Source organism: Zootoca vivipara, chromosome 6 (genome assembly GCF_965207765.1).
Source record: "Zootoca vivipara chromosome 6, rZooViv2.hap1.1, whole genome shotgun sequence".
Classification (NCBI taxonomy): domain Eukaryota; kingdom Metazoa; phylum Chordata; class Lepidosauria; order Squamata; family Lacertidae; genus Zootoca; species Zootoca vivipara.
Window position 1 is genome coordinate 69,428,819 of NC_142589.1, and position 18,320 is coordinate 69,447,138.

The 18,320-nt window shown below is 48.8% G+C and overlaps 1 protein-coding gene across 3 annotated transcripts in view; it reads right to left on the reverse strand.

The window, feature by feature from the left end:
• Positions 1-4,398: 4,398 nt before the first annotated feature.
• HPN (hepsin) overlaps positions 4,399-18,320 on the reverse strand; it is a 31,981-nt gene continuing 18,059 nt past the window's right edge. For all 3 annotated transcript variants that reach the window (XM_088672507.1, XM_035119949.3, XM_088672508.1), the window contains 7 exons: positions 17,296-17,336; positions 13,828-13,993; positions 12,249-12,439; positions 11,320-11,415; positions 10,347-10,489; positions 8,528-8,692; positions 4,399-7,437 (listed from right to left, as the gene is read on the reverse strand). In XM_088672507.1, the coding sequence (XP_088528633.1) occupies positions 7,399-7,437; positions 8,528-8,692; positions 10,347-10,489; positions 11,320-11,415; positions 12,249-12,439; positions 13,828-13,993; positions 17,296-17,336 (841 nt within the window). In that variant the 3' untranslated portion in view covers positions 4,399-7,398. The remainder of the gene's footprint in view (positions 7,438-8,527; positions 8,693-10,346; positions 10,490-11,319; positions 11,416-12,248; positions 12,440-13,827; positions 13,994-17,295; positions 17,337-18,320) is intronic.

An 18,320-nucleotide genomic window follows, 5' to 3' on the forward strand; every position in this document is an offset into this window, starting at 1 on the left:
TGATGAGAGAAAGAGGGTTATAATGCCACATCCTTAGTAATTTTCAGGTAGCGACTGTTTTAGAGCCCAACTCTGGGGATAGCTAGGAAGCAGGAGGAAGGGAAAAGTTCAGGAGGTGGCGATGGGCCAAGAATGAATGTTCAAGTGGTGCCACCAGGCTGGGTGGGGGGGGGGAATCTAAGGAACTCAGTTCTGAATACATATCACATTAGCCTTTCAAATCTCAATAAGATCATGGGTACAAATTAACTCAAATCACCATCACCTCTATTAGGAAATAAGCCCCATTCACATCCTCTAGTTCAGGCATGTCCAACTAGTCCATCGATCAATTTTTGGCTCCCCCAATGAAGCTCAGCAAGTTTGGCTCCCCCCAAAATGCTCAACACTGACTCCCCACAAAAGTTCATCAACAACTTTGGGTCTTCCTCCAACGTTCGTCAATCCAATGCATAGATCACTGCCAGCTTTTTTATAGTGGGAGTAGATTTCAGTCTCTTGGGAGTTGGGCATGCCTGCCTTAGATTACTATGCGTCAACTGAAGGACAATCGCCTTAAACAAAGAAGAGAATGCAACTGAAGGACAATCGCCTTAAACAAAGAAGAGAATGCAGCACCATAGTCATACCTGCCTAAAGCAAGACACACACACCGCTCCATCCACACACATGCACAACTGCTTGTGAACCTACTTGCACACTGTGGCTTTGGAATTAGAATTTAGAAGACTATTACCCGACGTGCAATATGCAGCAAAGACATACATTAACTTTTTGTCTAGATACAACACGGCAGGCTTAGAATTTGCATCAGGACCTCCATATAAGAAGTTCAAAATGGGGCTTTAGAGGGCACACATTTGGTTCTTTGGGGCATCCACAATCTCCCACCCTTATGGACCCCAAAGATTCACCGCCACCGCGTATCATAGAATTCGACCTGTATTTAAATGCATGCAAGTTAAAACCCAGTTAAAACAATTAAAATTAATTAAAGCGGTTAAAAACTTTAGATAGCTGGGGCCATGATAACAACACCGAAACCAGCATACCCCAACCCAAAGATCTATTCAGCCAATTTAACTTCCAAAGCGTCAGTCAGTCAGTCAGGACCCACAGGCAAGATGGTATTCAAGGCACTAAGCAGCCTCTGCCTTTTCTAGCTTTGGTCAGTCAGGGACCCACCCTCCTAGGCAAGGGGGAAGAGGCCTGACTGCTAGGCAGGTTCCACAAGACTCACAATATGCACTCTTTACCCTAGGGAACACATTTTTGTCCACATTGCTTGGATGCAGAACTGTGTTGCAAAATTCAGGGAAGTGTTTATTTGGTAGGCTCACCTTTAAATCAGAAAAGGATTTGATTTCTCACCCCTCCCTACTGCTAATGGGAGCTATCAATGCATGATGTATCTGATCAAGGAGACTTTGGATAAATCTGTCGGGACCGAACAGCATGCTACTTTAATAACCTGCTGTATGCAATATTTTGCTTTTGCAAATTTCAGACAGAGAGGGTGGGTAGAGGAGTTTCATCCCTCCCAGACACCTGCTGTGATCCTGATCCTGACCCAGAACCGGCTTTTTGCATGAGGAGCAGTTCTGATTAGACCACAGATGTATTGGGACAACACCACGGTTGTCATGGAGGCTATGAAGTCCTCAGCTGGTCCATTTGAGGAAGCCTTGGCATCAATATTGAAGTCCCACAATCTTACCCTATGAAAGGATTCACCACATCCAAGACTGCCTGCCTACCAGCTGGAAAGGAAGGTCCTCGTGTGCTGAAGCTCTCTTATTTTTTTCCTTTCTGGATTTCCTTGCTTTTACTTTGGATTGAATTGGATTTGTTTGGCTGCAACTTATTTTTCTATGTTTTCTTTATCTTGGAGTGTCTCTCAATGACAGTTTCCCAAACTCCCGCTCTAGGTGTCCCTTTCTTCTTCCCCCCTCCATTTTATCAGGCCACTACCCTAAAGGGCAAGTTCTCCAAGTTCTCTTGGGGAACTTTAACCTTTTACAACCTCCAAAACAGCCCTTTAATCCTCACCTTTCCCCAACCAAGCTAGGGGGGGAAACTTCTCCCTTAGTTGCACAAACTAAATCGCCACACTATAGCTGCTGTGCACGGTAGCACATCAGCAGTAAGAGAATTGGCACGTCTACCTTAACTTAAAGAGGTCACCTTTTTACTGAAATTGCTCCACTGCAGCCCTGTGCTTTGCAGATAAGCCCAGCGAGGACTTTTTTGCCATGTGACATTGCAGACCAGTGAGAGGGAAGAGTCATCCCTGGCTTGTTTTGTTTTATCTTATTTCATTTTATATTTTGTATTGTCCTTGCCAGAAGGTTGAATGTGGGACGGGGAACATATAGCATCCCCAGTAGCCAATCGGTTGTTTGCACATCCATTCCCTGCATTTCTTGTGAGTGGAAGCAAGACACAAATCTGTTTATGTGAGTGTTCAGTGGGGTGACAAAGAGATCCATGACTGGTTCTCCAAAGTCTTCCACTATCTGTTGGAAGTTGCGGGGGGGGGGGAGGAGTTTGCATTCCACCTCTGAGATGGTTTGCCGGCTGAGCCAATCTTGTAGAAATTGGAGTTCTTGGTGCAATCAGGAAATCAAATGAAAAGGTTCCAAGACTACTGGCAAACACAACTGGTACACTTTGACCATGAAACTATAGCTGAAGAAGAATAAACAAAACAAGGCCTTGTCCTGGATTTGAAAATCATTTCAACTGGAATTTGCCTCGTGTTTTTCCCTTGTTTGTTTTGATTTTTTCTGGTGAGATCTCTACACTGACGCTTTCAAGAGCCTCTGGGGAACAGCAGGATGGATGGGGTACTAGCAACTTGGGCTCGCCCAATACATTTTGGCCCCTGAAACAAATTAGAAAATTGTAGCTCCGACAACCGTAGTTTGCAAAGGCCATTGCATAAACGGCCCTGCTGGTGTATGTAGTGCCTCTCTCATTCGATATATACTTCAATACTCACCAGTGGGGGAAAGTGGCAACAGCTGGAGATGCGGCGGTGGCGACTGCAACAACTACAGCAGCCATGGGGGCCACATTTGCCGTCCCCCATGGATCCTGCGGGGGGGGGGGTCATATGATGTCACCTCATGGGTGAACCGGCCCTGCTAGCTACTTATCTGTTCTGTATCCCTGGCTTAACACTCACAATCTCTGACCTGGAATGGTGCTTCACCAAGTCCTCTGGTGGGCACAGCTGCGCTAGCATAGAGCCACCCAGTCCATCCCTTTTGTGCCATGCCCGGCAGGCAGGCAGGCTGGCCTTTTAACCTCCCTTCACCAGTGAAAAGCAAATGATCTATAGCCCTGGTGGGACATAGTCCTTAAGGAAAGTACCTCCCAAAACAGTCCTTTAGAGACAGCTGCTTCTACACGGGGGCAAGGGCCTGGTGTTAGCCTATATGTCATCTCAGCTAGTTGTGGGCCTCACAAAACCTTTCTCCATCATCTATCCGCCCAGCTCCTGCCATCGGCAAACAGATTATTGGTATCCCATGCAGAGCCGTAGCTAGGTGATCTTGCACCTTTGGCAGAACCGTCCAGATTGCGCCCCTTATCCATGGACAAATTAGCTCATCTTTCCGCCTCTCCTCCAACCCTCCCCCTCCACCCATTCAATTCACCCTCTATTTAAAACCTTTTCTTGTGAGGCAATAACCAATATTTTTATTTACAGACATACCGTATTTTGTTTGTTTGTTTTAGTCATGTCCGACTCTTCGTGACCCCATGGACCAGAGCACGCCAGGCACTCCTGTCTTCCACTGCCTCCCACAGTTTGGCCAGACTCGCGTTGGTGGCTTCGAGAACACTGTCCAACCATCTCGTCCTCTGTCGTCCCCTTCTCCTTGTGCCCCCCATCTTTCCCAACATCAGGGTCTTTTCTAGGGAGTCTTCTCATGAGGTGGCCAAAGTATAGGAGCCTCAGCCGTATTTATGGACATATTTTAAAGCCGATTTTGCACCATCCCCCCCCCACGTGCGCCCCTGGCAGGGGCCCACCTCACCACCCCCTAGTTACAGCCCTGATCCCATGCAATGGTGTTCAGTTGTGATTTGTTTTCTGGTGGCAGAATGGGGACTTCTCTCCCTCTATAAAAGCTCCCCCCCCTTACTGTGAATTAACACTTGCTGCCCATCCTTCCTTGCAGGATACTAGAGCAGCATTGAATTTCCCAGGTATTCAAAATGGTGTATTTAGCTGGGGAGGGACGGACAGTGGCCCTCATTCTGCACTCCCAAAGTAGCTCGCCACAACAAGGGACACAACACTGATGTGCAGGCCAGGAGGCTCCCTGTTTGAGCCTCCCGGGGGGGGGGGGAATCTTAAAAAATCTGTGAGATAATCCAAGAGCCATCTATAATCAAAACAGGTTTTATTTATTTTAATTGTCATAATTACACAAATATATACAATCTAAGTGAACTGATCCATGGCCCCAAAGGACAGAGGAGACCCAACATAGTTATCTATGTACAGTGTCAGAAGACATAATAGAGGACTGTTCTGGGATACTTCCTGGCCCCAGATGGGTTATTACTGTATGTAGGCAGCTTTGTGGAGGATAAGGCCACGATGGCTGTGCTCTACCTTCAGCATGCCTCTGAATAACAGCTACTGAGAAACACAAGTGTGGAGAGCACCATTGCCCTCAGCCTTGCACATGGGCTTCCCTCTGTGTGACTACTGTGAGAGAGAAAATGCTGGATAAGATGGGCCCTTGACCTGAGCCACCAGGGCTTCTTCATATGCTCCAGTGGCGCAATGGGTTAGGTTGGTGGTTCAAGCCCACCCAGAGATGGCTGTGAGCAGGATTCCTGCATTGCAGGGAGTTGAATTAGGTGACACTCGGGGTCCCTTCCAACTCTGCATTGCTATGATTCTATGATAGGTGAACCACAAATTTTTATTTCAGCTTCTTTTTCGGTCTCGGCATCAAATGTATCTGATCAGCCCAGCCAGTAACTTACAAATTACCACCAAATCAATAAGTGTGAGTGTGTGCATGGCTATGCTAAAGATGGCTATGCATTTAGGACTGCTGGGTGCTTGTACATTTATTGGCATGTCAATAATGCATTGGACTACAACTCCCATCAGCCACCAGGGCCATTGGGTCAGGCATGGTGGGAAATGTAGTCCAAAGCTTATGGAGGTTATCAGGTTTCGGAAGGCCGGTGTATCACTTGTGTGCAGACCCAAACTAATCCTTAATGGAACTTCTAATATGAAACTGAAGCAGTTCCTGATTCTTAATTTCTCAGTGCATACAATGGATTTTTTTTATCATGGGGATGCAGATATAGAGTAGACCCGTTCTGTATGTAGACAATAACAGGTTATTAATACCCGAAGATTAATATCTGTGCTAGGCTTTTTTCTAAGTCTGCAATGTGCATGTGATGGAGGCAAACTGTCAGATTCAACATTATTGGTGGCTATTTTTACCTGTGGACAATGCTAGAGTAGGGGCAGCAACAGATCCTCAATGGAATAATCAAGCATAACTCTTAAGTCTGTACTGGAGGGCTAAAAGTACCCTAATAAAGCCCTACCCAAAATGTACTTAATTTTGTTAAAAGAACAGATGGAAAATGCACAGAACAGCTGGTCAGTCCTTCCTGACAGCTTCCCGTACAGAAGGGGAAAGGGAGACTGGCTGAGGGTATCCAACCCTCAGTAATATCCTCCCTGGAGTCCAAATGAGGCTCTTTGGGTCAGATATTGATATTTTGCCCTCATATAAAATGTGGGTCTGCTTTTTTTGGTCCTGTACGTTTCCCTTAAAATGCTTGCAAACATCAGGTAAGTGGAAGTAAGCTCTTTTATTCATGCCCATGCATAGCTAGTCTGAGGTCTAGAGCAGGAGTCTTGTTAGAATAAAGTTATAAACTCAAACAAAAAAAAAGCAGCAGGGGGAGGGGGTGGCGCTGGCTGGCTCAGCCCTCCAAGAGCCAGGGCAAGGGAACCCGAATCCCTACCCCCTCTGCATGGGCCTGCTTCTATTGTGTTCCGAATCAGCCCTTAGCGAACTGCAGTAAGGGAGGATCTCCTCCTCAAGACTTCCTGCCATCTGTTCCACCCTCTAGATCTGAGCCCCCTGGGGTTAGTGCTGTTATTCATGGTATAACGCACACACACACACTCTCCACGTCTGTCTTAGGACATTTGCTCTTTAAAACCCCTGAACAAATTAAAAAATGTAAGAAAATGGTGGTGGTATCACTTGCACAACCAATCTCATCTTAGGGTGCAACCTACCATTTGGAGACCAATGACCTAGAGGAAATCTGGACAAAATCACCTGAGAGCCAAAGGTCCACAGAACAAGGCTTGGGGCATACCCTGCAACATTCCTCAGATGAAAATTGGGGCATTTTCATCTGAGGAATGCAAGGTGTTTCTAGCTGGGGGGGGAGTGGGAGGAGGGGTGTGTGCATTCTGTACATGCTCAGAGGCACTGCTGCCACCTCACAAGTTACTGGGCGGGACCCTAGCCCTGGGCACCAAGCCCTCCATTCCTTTTCCCACTGACCTCTCCCCCCCCTGTTAACAGCTCAAGACTCTCCCCCACCGCTGCTGGCTCCAAACTGCACCACAGCCCTTTTAAGCCCATGCCCCGCCTCTCTGAATCTGTGTGTGTCTCTCAGCTTCCAGCGGCATCCTGGGAAATGACATCATCAAGCCGTGCTGCCAAGCTCATAGGCGGCCGCCATGTTACAAGGGGCAGGGAGGCAGGATCCGCTGCTGGGGCGGAACTGAGAGGGGGAGACAAAGACTTGAAATCAGGACGCCCCGGTTTCAAGTCAGAACCCATGATGGCTTCACCCATTCTGAGTGTATGCTGGGGTAGTGTGAGAAGTTGCTGTGGGGGTTCCCTTTAAATGCAGCTTCTGCCCTTGTTCACGACTGGGGAAAACTTCAAGGATTGGGCCTTTGCTTTTGAAATTCTTGACCTGCCGGAATTCAATACTTTAAAGTGATAGGGTAATGAGCCACACCAAAGCAACCACAGATTAGCCAGTCACAGATGTCCTGGGAAGCAAGGCCAACCCTCTTCCCTAGATGGGCCATTAAAGAACCAGCACCCCTTAGATAGGCTGGCAAAGCAAAGGCATCACATTGGCAGGGCGAGAGATGCTTAAAGGCCAGCGAGGAGCTGTGACTGCACAATGTAGAAGGGCTCCCCTGCCCTATTCCACCAGGCTATGCCAGAGCACACAGTCAGATATGACAATGTTTGTTCTCTGTAAAATGTCATTCCCCCCCCCTCCCCTTGTTTTGTTTAAAGCAGCAGCCTCACACTGGAAGGGGAGGAGGTTGGCGAGGCAGCGGCTCAGCATTGCTCTTCCGGGGCTTCAGTCCTGGATCACCATTCCACTGGCATGGGAGTGAGTCTGCAGGGGGGAGACAAAAGGAGAGGCAGGCTGTGCATCTTTCTGGGGCCTTCAGACAGACAGATCTGCTGGGAGGACAGGAGATGTGTTCCCTTGCCACAGCAATCCACTGGTCATGTGCTCACTTGAGATCTTTTATACTGGACACCAACTAATCAGTGGGTGTTGTAACACAGGGGTTTGGAACCTGCAACTGGCCTAATCAGGACCAGCGTGGGTCTTGGTTTGGCCCATAAGACCATTTTCCCTCAAACCACCCCAACCTGCCCTACACTTGACATCGTACGTGACATCTCAATACATTTCCAAGCACAGTTCAAAGTGTTGGTGCTGACCTTTTAAAGCCCTAAACGGTTTCAGCCCTGTATACCTGAAGGAGCATCTCCACCCCCTTTGTTCAGCCTAGACACTGACGTCCACCTCTGAGGGCCTTCTAGCAGTTCCCTCATTGCAAAAAGTTAAGTTACGGGGAACCAGGCCCCATCAGATGTCAAGGAAATAAACACTTATCTGAAAGTATCTGAAGGCAGCCCTGTATAGGGAAGTTTTTAATGTTTGATGTTTTACCATGGTTTCATAATTTGTTCAATCCTCCTCAGAGTGGCAGGGGCAATCCAGTCAAATAGGTGGCATATAAATATACGATGATGTTGATGTTGGTTGTTTGGCAAGTAGACAGGGCTTCCCAGGCACAACCAGGAGCCTTAAAGCACATCCCTAATTGTGCATTGGCAAGGGAGGCAATCAGCTGAGTGAGATCAGCCTTGTGGGATCAGCTAAGCTGCCGAGATACCTATCAGAAACTCGATATCACAGCTGACACCTGCCTAAGGCAGGGCATAGCAAAAATCACCCCCTTCAGTCTTCCTGAATTGTCTGCATGACCTGACTTCCCACTCACTAGTGCAACTGATCCCTGCAGAAAGGAAGCTTGGAGTCACTGCCTGTCAGCCGATTGCCTCCATTTCCATTGCACAAGCACCAGCCCCAAAAGGCTGCCAACCACTGTGTTAACTTTTAGGGTGCTGCCAGCCTCTCCCTGTTGCTTTTCCTGCAACTGATTCACCCAACTGCCCCGGGTGCCCTTTACCTTCATGGCACGATAGATCCACCCTTGAAAGTCATTGACCTTTGTGTAGACCCCTGGCTTATTGGCCAGGGCGCAGCCGGTGCCCCAGCTCACAATACCACAGAGCCTCCAGCGGGATGTCCGAGAGATGCCATCCTCACACACAAAGGGGCCGCCACTGTCGCCCTGCCACACAGAAGAAAGCAGGAGTTACAACCCTTGCTCATTCCACCAGGCTCTGGTTATCTCCTGCTTGGACTACTGGAACATGCTCTTCGTGGGGCTCCCTTTGAAGGTGAGCTGGAAACTGCAACTAATCCAGAATGCAGCAGCAAGACTGGTGACTGAGAGTGGCTGCTGAGACCTGAAAGACCTACATTGGCTCCCAGTACGTTTTCAAGCACAATTCACAATACGTTTCCAAGTGTTGGTGTTGACCTTTAAAGCCCAAAATGGCCTCAGCCCAGTATACCTGAAGGAGCATCTCCACCCCCATCGTTCTACCCGGACACCAAGGTCCAGCTCCGAGGGCCTTCTGGCGGTTTCCTCACTGCAAGAAGTGAGGTTACAGGGAACCAAGCAGAGGGCCTTCTCAGTAGTGGCGCCTGCCCTGTGGAATGCCCTCCCATCAGATGTCAAGGAAATAAACAACTACAGTATCTGACTTTTAGAAGACATTTGAAGGCAGCCCTGTTTAGGGAAGTTTTTAATGTTTGATGTTTAATAATAATAATAATAATAATAATAATAATAATAATAATAATATGTTGGGAGCCGCACAGTATGGGTGGGGAAACCCAGCCAGATGGGTGGGATATAAATAATTTATTATTCTTATTCTTATTATAATTATAGTATGGCACGCTTAACTAGGAATGTGGACCAGGTAAGCAGAAACCCAGGCCAATCAAAGCCCAAACCTATGGGGTGGAACATTACTGCAATGGTGCCTTTGAGGGCAAGAATTAAGTTCTGGAGGGACAATTTTCAGCAGGGAAATGGCACAGGGAAAGGGTCAGCCCCTTCCCCCCATCATTCATGTTCCCCAGGGACGTTATTTGCCTCATTCCAGCTCCAATCAGGCATTTGTAACCAATACAGCTATTTAGACTATCAAAATGATCTTCTACTACCAATGTGTGCAGGTCTGATCAACTTGTACATGTGCTACATTTTTTAAACCTAATCTCTAATTTTAATGTGCTGTCACAACCCCATGACCCTAATCTGAAACCCTCATGGCCGCCATTATGGTTTTTGTTCAAAAAAGTAAACATGTTCCCAAAGTAAACATGTTCTCTCATGCAGGCCAAAGTTCAACAGCTAGGGCACACAAGGGGAGAAATTCTGACTGAGCCCCTGTGGCTCTTCACGGGGAGAAGAAGGGGTTTAAAAGCCCTTTGCCCTCCACTCTAGTGGGCGGAGAAGCCAATTGGCAGAACCAACACTGGTTGTCCTTTATCTCTTGCTCATGAAACACACACACACTAGAAAAAACATCCAAAATGATCGAAGGAATCAAACATGGGGGGGGGGGCCAGGAATGTGAGTTGTTGGCCCAAACCCCATGATTTATTTATTTTTTGCCACCCCAGGAACCTGCCACCCCAACCCCCAGGACTCCTGTCAGCTCCAGTTAGAATGGCTTGTGGTCAAGAATGATGAACGATGCAGACCAGCCAAATCTGGATGACCAAATGTTCTCCACTTCTGCCTAACACACACCTTGCTCTCTCTTTCTAAGCACAGTCCACTGCACCTTTCCCACCTTCAATCACTTATCTTCCCTTACCTCCCCAGCCCTGGCCCTGGCCCTGGCCCACTGCCAAGCCCAGCCTACCTGGCAGGCATCTGTTCCGCCAGCAGCAAAGCCAGCGCAGAACATCCTGGGCCTGATCTGGCTGCCATAGTAGTCAGGGCTGTTGCAGAGACTGGTGCTGATGATGGGCACGCTGGCTTCTTGCAGCACGTCAGACTGTTGCCCTACAAAGTGGAAGAACCGAGTGCCGTAGGAAAGCAGGCTTAGTAAACAGGTTGGACTTATTTGTCCATTGGCCCAGTGCAGTCAGCTCTGGCTGGCAGCAGGTCTCCGGTGCCTCTGGCAGAGGTCTTTCCTGTTGCCTGCTCCCTTGATCCTTGGAGATGCCAGGGTTTGAACCCGGGGCCTTCTGCACACAGAGAGTGTGCTCCACCACAGAGTGATGCTCGCTTCCACAAGGAAGTGCAAAGGGGTCAATGTGGAGAAGGTAGGCAGAGAGAAGTTTATCTCTCTTCCTCACAATACTGGAACACAGGGCATTGTTAACACTATGGAATTAACTCCCAGTGGAAGCAGCAACGGCTGCCAAAATGGGTGGCTCAGAGTGATGCAAGGGGCTGCAACTGGAACACCACTTTTCACCTCACCCGCCTGTAACCAGAGCTGTTTGTCGCCTGCATATAAGTGGGGGGGGGAGTCAAAATTACAGGAATTCTGTACCATGGCAGGCTAAGTTCTGCAACCTAAAAGACACTGGGGGGGGGGAGCAAGCAAGCCCACATCTACTTGCTTTGTATTCTGCTTTTATTGGCCCTTACATCAGATCTCCCTTTGGCTTCTGGGTTTGTTTGTTTTTTTAAGGAATGGCCCACATCAATTAAACCTGCCTTGAAGCCTCGCAGCTTAAAAAAAAAAATGAACCGACAGAATTCTGAGGTTATCATGTGAATGATGCAGCCCATGGCCATTTCTGTACTTACATAAGGAGCCTGAAGGATACACAGCACAGCTTGCAAGAGCTGCTGCCATCTTAGTAGTGGCAAGAGGTACTTACCATAGTACTGGGTGTTGCCCCAGCCAGTAACGATACAGATCTTCCCATCCACCAAAGGCTGGCCCAAAGCTGGCAGGCAGATGGGCTGGATATATTCTGTGGGGAGAAAAGTATCATTGAAAGGCAAATGAATCTTTTCATCCTGCCTCCTAGCTTCTGGGTAGCTCGCATCCATGGGTTTCCCTTTTCTCTCTCGCATGCACCACTCAGAAACATAAATATATGCACTGGGCTTTTTCCCCAGAGGTGGAAAGGGAGTACAGTATGCAGAAGGCACAAACAGTCTCCCACAAACAGACATACTGCAAAAGAGAGAGCAGGTGATGGTGGCTTTTGCCTCTGCTGACAGCTGTGGCTGCTCATACTGTCACCCATCCACTCTCCTGAAAGCCAAAAAACTCAGCTGGTTGGTTGGCACTGCCAGTGTGCAGGTGCCCAAGCCCAGCACCCATTAGGTGTTGAACCCCAACACTGGCTTTGAATGCAAAGTTAACTTTTTTTCTGCTGTGGTTGTCCCAAGTTGAAGCATGGGCACAACATTCATCTTACTTTGAAAGGCAAGTTCTGTATTGCGGCACATCGCAGCCCCATAGGGCAGGCAAGCGTACATTCCTTCCTTCCCCTGATTTCTCGCTCACCTATCATCATAAGGTTGCAATGCAGGTGACAATACAAACATGCTAGCAACCTCATAACCGGCGTGGCTTGGGAATCGTAGAGATGGATCTCAACACTGCTATTATGTTCGCTCCATCAGCACAACATTTCTTCCTGCCCAACTCCCCTCTCCCCACCTCCCTGGGTGGGTTTTGGGGAGGCCCAGGGGGAGGGGGGGTCCAACAACCAGGGCTTACAGATTCCCCACCCCTGCCCCACAGGCTCTTAATAACTCTTTCCCCACCACCACCTTCCTCACACCACATTCTCACCGTTAAAGGAAAGGGGTGTTGCCAAGTGCATCAGGGCTATGTCATTGCTGTTCTCCTCGCTGTTGGGATCCAGGAAGGGCTGGTACCCACCGTGGTACACAACGCTTGTCACACCCACCTGCAGCCCCTTAGCGGAGAGCTGGGAAACGGCCCCCACAAACACCCGCCACCTGCTCGGTGCTCGATTCCTCCTGCAGAGAGATGGAGGAGGCTTGTTGAAATCAAAATTGAAATTAATCATAGAGTCGGAAGGAAATGCAAGGGCCATCTAGGCCAATCCCCTGCAATGCTGGAATCTTTTTCCCAACGTGGGGCCTCGAACCCATGGCCCTGAAGCTAAGAGTCTCATGCTCTACCAACTGAGCTAACAGCCTAAGACACAGAAAGAGATTGCAGGAGGACAGCAATACAACATTGCCAGGGTTGATGGTGGCCTGTGGGTGGGTGTGCATGAGAAGAGGTTGCTGGATCAGGCCAGTGGCCCATTTAGTCCAGCATCCTGTTCTCACAGAGGCCAGCCAGATGCCGGTGGGAAAACCTCCAACAGAACAAACACATTAGTACACCTGGATTGACAGTAGTACATGTGAAAAGAATCTAGGGGTCTTAGTAGATCACAAGCTTAACGTGGGTCAACAGTGTGGTGCAGTAGCAGCAGCAGCAAAAAAAAGCCAATGCTATGCCCCCAATCAGGGGAAATAATAGTCCCACTCTCTTCCACCTTGTTCAGACCACACCTGGAAGACTGTATCCCGTTCTGGGTGCCACAATTTAAGGACAATGGCAAGCTGGAACAGGTGCAGAGGAGGGCAACCAAGATGATTAAGGGTCTGGAAACCAAGCCTCATGAGGAAAGGTTGAAGGAACTGGGTATGTTTAGGCTGGTAAAGAGGAAACTGAGAAGTGATATGAAAGCCATCTTCAAATATCTCAAGTGCTGCCATATGGTAGATGCAGCAAACTTGTTTTGTCCTGCTCTGGAGGCTAGGACCCGAACCAATGGATTCAAGTTACAAGAAAGGAGATTCTGATTAAACACCAGGAAGAACTTTCTGACAATAAGAGCTGTTCAGCCATGGAACAGACTCCCTCTGAAGGTGGTGGCCTCTTGGTCATTGGAGGTTTTTAAGCAGATGTTGGATGGCCATCTGTTATGTATGATCTAGTTGAGTTTCCTGCGTTGCAGGGGGTTGGACCAGGTGACTTTTGGAGTCCCTTCCTACTCTTCAATTCCATGATTCGGTCATTTCTAATCACGCCTGTTTTGGAACAAATTAAAACTGAAGCCAACTGAGGCCATTCAATTCAATTTTTCATGTTGCTGTTGTTATTAATATTAATATTAGGAATATACCACCCACCTGACTGGGTTGCCCCAAGCACTCTGGGCAGCTCCCAACAACATATTAAAAACACAGTAAGACATCAACCATTAGAAACTTCCCTGAACAGGGCTACCTTCAGATGTGTTCACACATCCTAGCAAACACCCTAAGAAATCAGGGCAAGCCCTGAGAGGAGCAACCTTACCAAGCTGGGAGCCATCACACTAGCAAACACAGAAATGGCAGGGACTTACTCTGGGAAGCAGTGTGCAGCTGTGATAACCCACTCATTTGAGATGATGGAGCCACCGCAAAGGTGCGTCCCATCATAGCGCAGGCTGACTTGCCACGGCCATTTGCCCAAGCTAGCGTCCTGGCCTCCCACAATGCGGTCCACAGACAATTTTCTACGTCCACAGTCTGCAAAGAACACAACAGGCATGAGTTCTTCGAGGGGCAGGATCTGGCTAGAAACATCTCAGGTGATCAGGTAACGTCACTTAAAACTGGTTTCCCAGCTACCCTCTAGGATTTGGTATACATTTTTTTTTAAAAAGAGTCTATCCTAAGGTTACCAGATTTTTTTCAATGAAACCTGGGGAAATAAATAAAGAAATAAATAAATACTATATTGGTGGGGAAGCGGTGCGCAGTGGGTCAGGCATGGAAGACAGAGAAGGAGGGCTGGGAGTGGCGGCAGCGGTGAGGCTCAGGCAGCGCAATGCCTCCCTTCCAGTCGGAGCAGCCCCAATCCCATTCCTACTTGCGGGCAAGCAGGAGGGGGTGGGGATCCCTCAGCTAGGAAAAGAGGCTTCCCGTTCCCTAACCGAGAGATCCCTGCCCCCTCCTGCTTGCACGCAAGCTCTGATAGGCAGCGTAAAGCCTCCCTTCACAGCTGAGAGATCCCTGCCCCGCTCCTGCTTGCATGCAAGTAGGAGCTGGGAGGCTGCTCCAATAGGCAGCATGAAGCCTCCCTTCACAGCTTAGTTGCTGAGGTCAGGGAAGGTGGAGGCAGCCCGGAAGCTGCGTCTTAGAGCCCCTTCACCACCATCATATGGGGACTTCCGAGCAGCTCCTGAAGCCAGCCAGAGCCAACTGCTCCGGGCTGCTGAGACTGCTGCTGCTGCGTTTTCCAGGGACATTACAGGACATTCCGGGGATGGAATTTGTCTGGGGACTTATTCGCAAATATGGGGATTGTCTCTGGGAAACAGGGACATCTGGTAACCCTAGACTCTATACCATTCCCACAATTGCTGCAGAGCAAAGAACAAAAGCAGATCTATGTGTTTGAGCTGAGTTTCATACCTGACCTGGATAATACTGTCATGAACATGCACACCAACTTTGGTTCCAATGGCCTAGTAGCTAAGGAAAGCCTTGTAAACATCCCCAAGTTTGTCTAACCCTCTCTTAAAGTAATTCTACTTTGTGGTCATCACTACCTCATGTACACTACATAATGCAGAGGGGAGGTTCACACAACCCTTGCATGCCATCGAAATAATTCACAGACCTGCCGCAGTCACACCTCTGCTGCCCACAAATGAGACATTATTCAAGTGTTTCAGTGGTGTGCATGTTCAGTGGTGTGGTATTATTCAAGTGTTTCAGTCGATGTGAGGGGAGCAGACACATGTTTGGAGCAGGCTCCTTCTAGCCCTGCTCAGTACACGCCAACATATCAGTGGCAGAGACCAGAGTTATCTGGTAATGGCCTGTACCACATCAAGTGGCACAAGAAAGAAGATTCCACCTAAACATTAGGAAGAACTTCCTGACAGTAAGAGCTGTTCGGCAGTGGAATTTGCTACCAAGGAGTGTGGTGGAGTCTCCTTCTTTGGAGGTCTTTAAGCAGAGGCTTGACAGGCATATGTCAATAATGCTTTGATGGTGTTTCCTGCTCGGCAGGGGGTTGGACTGGATGGCCCTTGTGGTCTCTTCCAACTCTACGATTCTATAATTCTATGATTCTAAGTGTTGTTGGGTTTGGGGGGGGGCATTTTTTTTAATGCTAAGCACGTAAAAAACCACAGCATCCCCACAAGTAGAAAACTAGTGCAACAGGGAGCAGCTGGGTTAGAAGTTTTCTCCCTGATGGGATAGGCCTGTGTTTTTGTTTTCAACTTGCCATCTCAAGTTTTTATTTCAGGGAGCATTCTTAAGAATGGTACCCACCTCCTGCTGCCTGGAATGGTACAATGCAAACCCCTGCCGCAGAATCCTGCCCCCTCATTCTGCTGCATGAAGAGAGCGCCGTGGGCCACACAGGGGCATAGGAAGGGGGTGCGGGGGGTGCGGCCCGCCCCCGGTGTTACCCTGAGGGGAGTGTTGCAAAATGGTGGGCAGCACTCACCGTGGGGCCTACAACGTGCCCGAGCCACGCATCTCGGGCACCCGCAGGCTCCACACTGTCTGCCCGCTGCCTCCCCCCCCCCCAGCTGTAGGGCGGCTGAGGCCCCACAGTGCGCTGTCCTAAGTCATGGTTTCCCACAGAGAATTCTAGGCCCTGTCGTTTGTTGAGGGTGCTGAAGAGTAATTAGGAGACCTGTATTCCCCTCAGAGAACTACAGCTCCCAGAATAGTTTAACCATCAAGCCCTCTTCTCAGGGAACATTGGGAACTGTAGCGCTGCTCAGCAGAGTTATCACACAAAAGGCAAGCAAACTTAAAAACGAAATGCCAAATGGCCAAGTTTATTGGGTGGACCAATAAACAGAGGCCATGCTTTCTCCACCATCTCAGGGTGTTGACTGCCATCCTTAAGCTTCACACAGTATTTCCTTAGCCATTCCTTGATAAGAGGCAATGTAGGTTTCTAACATTTACTGGCAATTAATGAGTCCGTAGTTTTCTAGAACCTTTATCCAGTCCCAGCTTCAGCACACAGCTTTTGGGGGGCAGTTACTGGGGTTCCTGGCTGGGCTGAGTGTCACCACCTGCCCTGAGCCCCCTTTAATTTCACGCACACACTGACTGACTGGCTCTCACGATTTCCATTTCCCACAAGGTCATCAGAGCTGTCAGGGGCATTGTGGGAAATTTAAATGGCGGCTGCCAGGCATTGACCCACACCTAATGGGTAAACCTGCTGGCAAGAGAGGAGCCCACCAGAGGGCACCCTACGGGTGGCTTCCTCAAAGCTGACCTGGCCTTTCTTTCCTCATTCTGATGCAGGTTTCTGCCTGCTTTCATGAGATCACATTCGCATTAGCACCAAGGCCAGTAAACTAAAAAGGCAGTGATGGCTGGTGCTCGTTGGGGCTGGTAGGGTGGAAGGCAGGGAGTCCAACAGTAGGTGGAGCCAGAGAGCCAATGTCAGTTGTGGCTTTGACCCTGTCCTCCCTGATGATTTCTACAAGGGCAGCACTGAGACTAAGGAGGAAGAAGCTGGCAGCTGGCAGTCAGGGCCACCTTCTGGACTTCTGGGCTGGTTGGAAATAAAAAGGCAGGCAGGTGGGGGATGGCTGAGGTTGGCGGGGCAGTGCTGCATTTGCCCTAACAGACCAGCCTCCACTGTCCCAAGCGGTGTTTAGGTGTGAGAAGGTCAGAAGAAGAAAATGAAAAGCTGTTAATGGCATTTGAACAACAGAAGGAGACTTGGGAAAGAGAGGAACTTCAAGATAGCAGGCTGGGAAAGAGAGACAGAAAGACAGACAGACACCTGTACGCAGGCAGGTGGATCAAGACGGTGCCCTTGAGAGGGTTCGGGGTTTCCATACCTTGGCATAGCGTTGCCAGGAATCGGCCTGTCGGGCATTCGCTGTGAGAGAAAGAGAAAGAGGAGAGGGCTCAGCTGCAGAAAGGAAAGAGAGCGAACCTTCATCAGGAACATGTGTATTCCAGGTTCCTTGCAAGTTGAGCTTTCTGCCAGGTGCGGAGTTCATGTTCCTGAACATCTCCACCCGCATTTGATTTCCAAGATTCTAGGCCTTATGACCACACAAAGACAAGCCGGGAGGCAATGGTGCAGTTTCTCACTAACTCGAAAGCTGGAATTCACATCGAGTAGGATTTATAGTGGCCCTAAAAGTCCCTTGTGTTCCCTGTGGCTGGCAGGAGAATGATGTAAAATAGGCAGATTAAGGATATTTTCACTTATTTTAATTCACACAGGGTACGGCTTTTCCTGGTGCAGAGCTGGATGGGGAAGGTGTTGTTTTCAAAAGCCTAGCTTACACACAGCCCCCAGTATCATTATGAACTAACTGACCTTGGCCATGTCACTGTCACACACTTACGGTAACTTAAAGCCCTTACCAGGTTCATCGCAATGGTACCTATTCCTCTCCAGGGTCAAACTCTAAGCAAAACCCCAATAGCTCATGCTTCTGCAAGTTTTCAGCAGAACCCAGCTGTAAGCAACAGATGAATGCATGCACCCATGAGCATTCTTGAGATGCTTTTAAAAATGAACAAAAGGACAGGCAATCTGCCCAAACAGCAGAGGATGGGGGTAAGGCTGAGCCAACATTCAGTTTGTTGGTATACACATATGGCGATGAAGCTTTAGAGAAAGGGTGGGCATTCTGGTGATGGGTGTGCTTTTCCTAGTATATCTGTGCTCACTCTTGAGGGCAGGCACAACCTGTATAGTTACAGCTCATCCAAGACACATCTGAAGCACATGACTTCCCCCTAAAGAATCCTGGGAACTGTAGTTTAACCATGCGCTTTATGTGATCTGCCATCAATGTCACCCACACCTGGGTCAGTCCCAGTGCCAATTGTTAGGGGAATAGGGCAA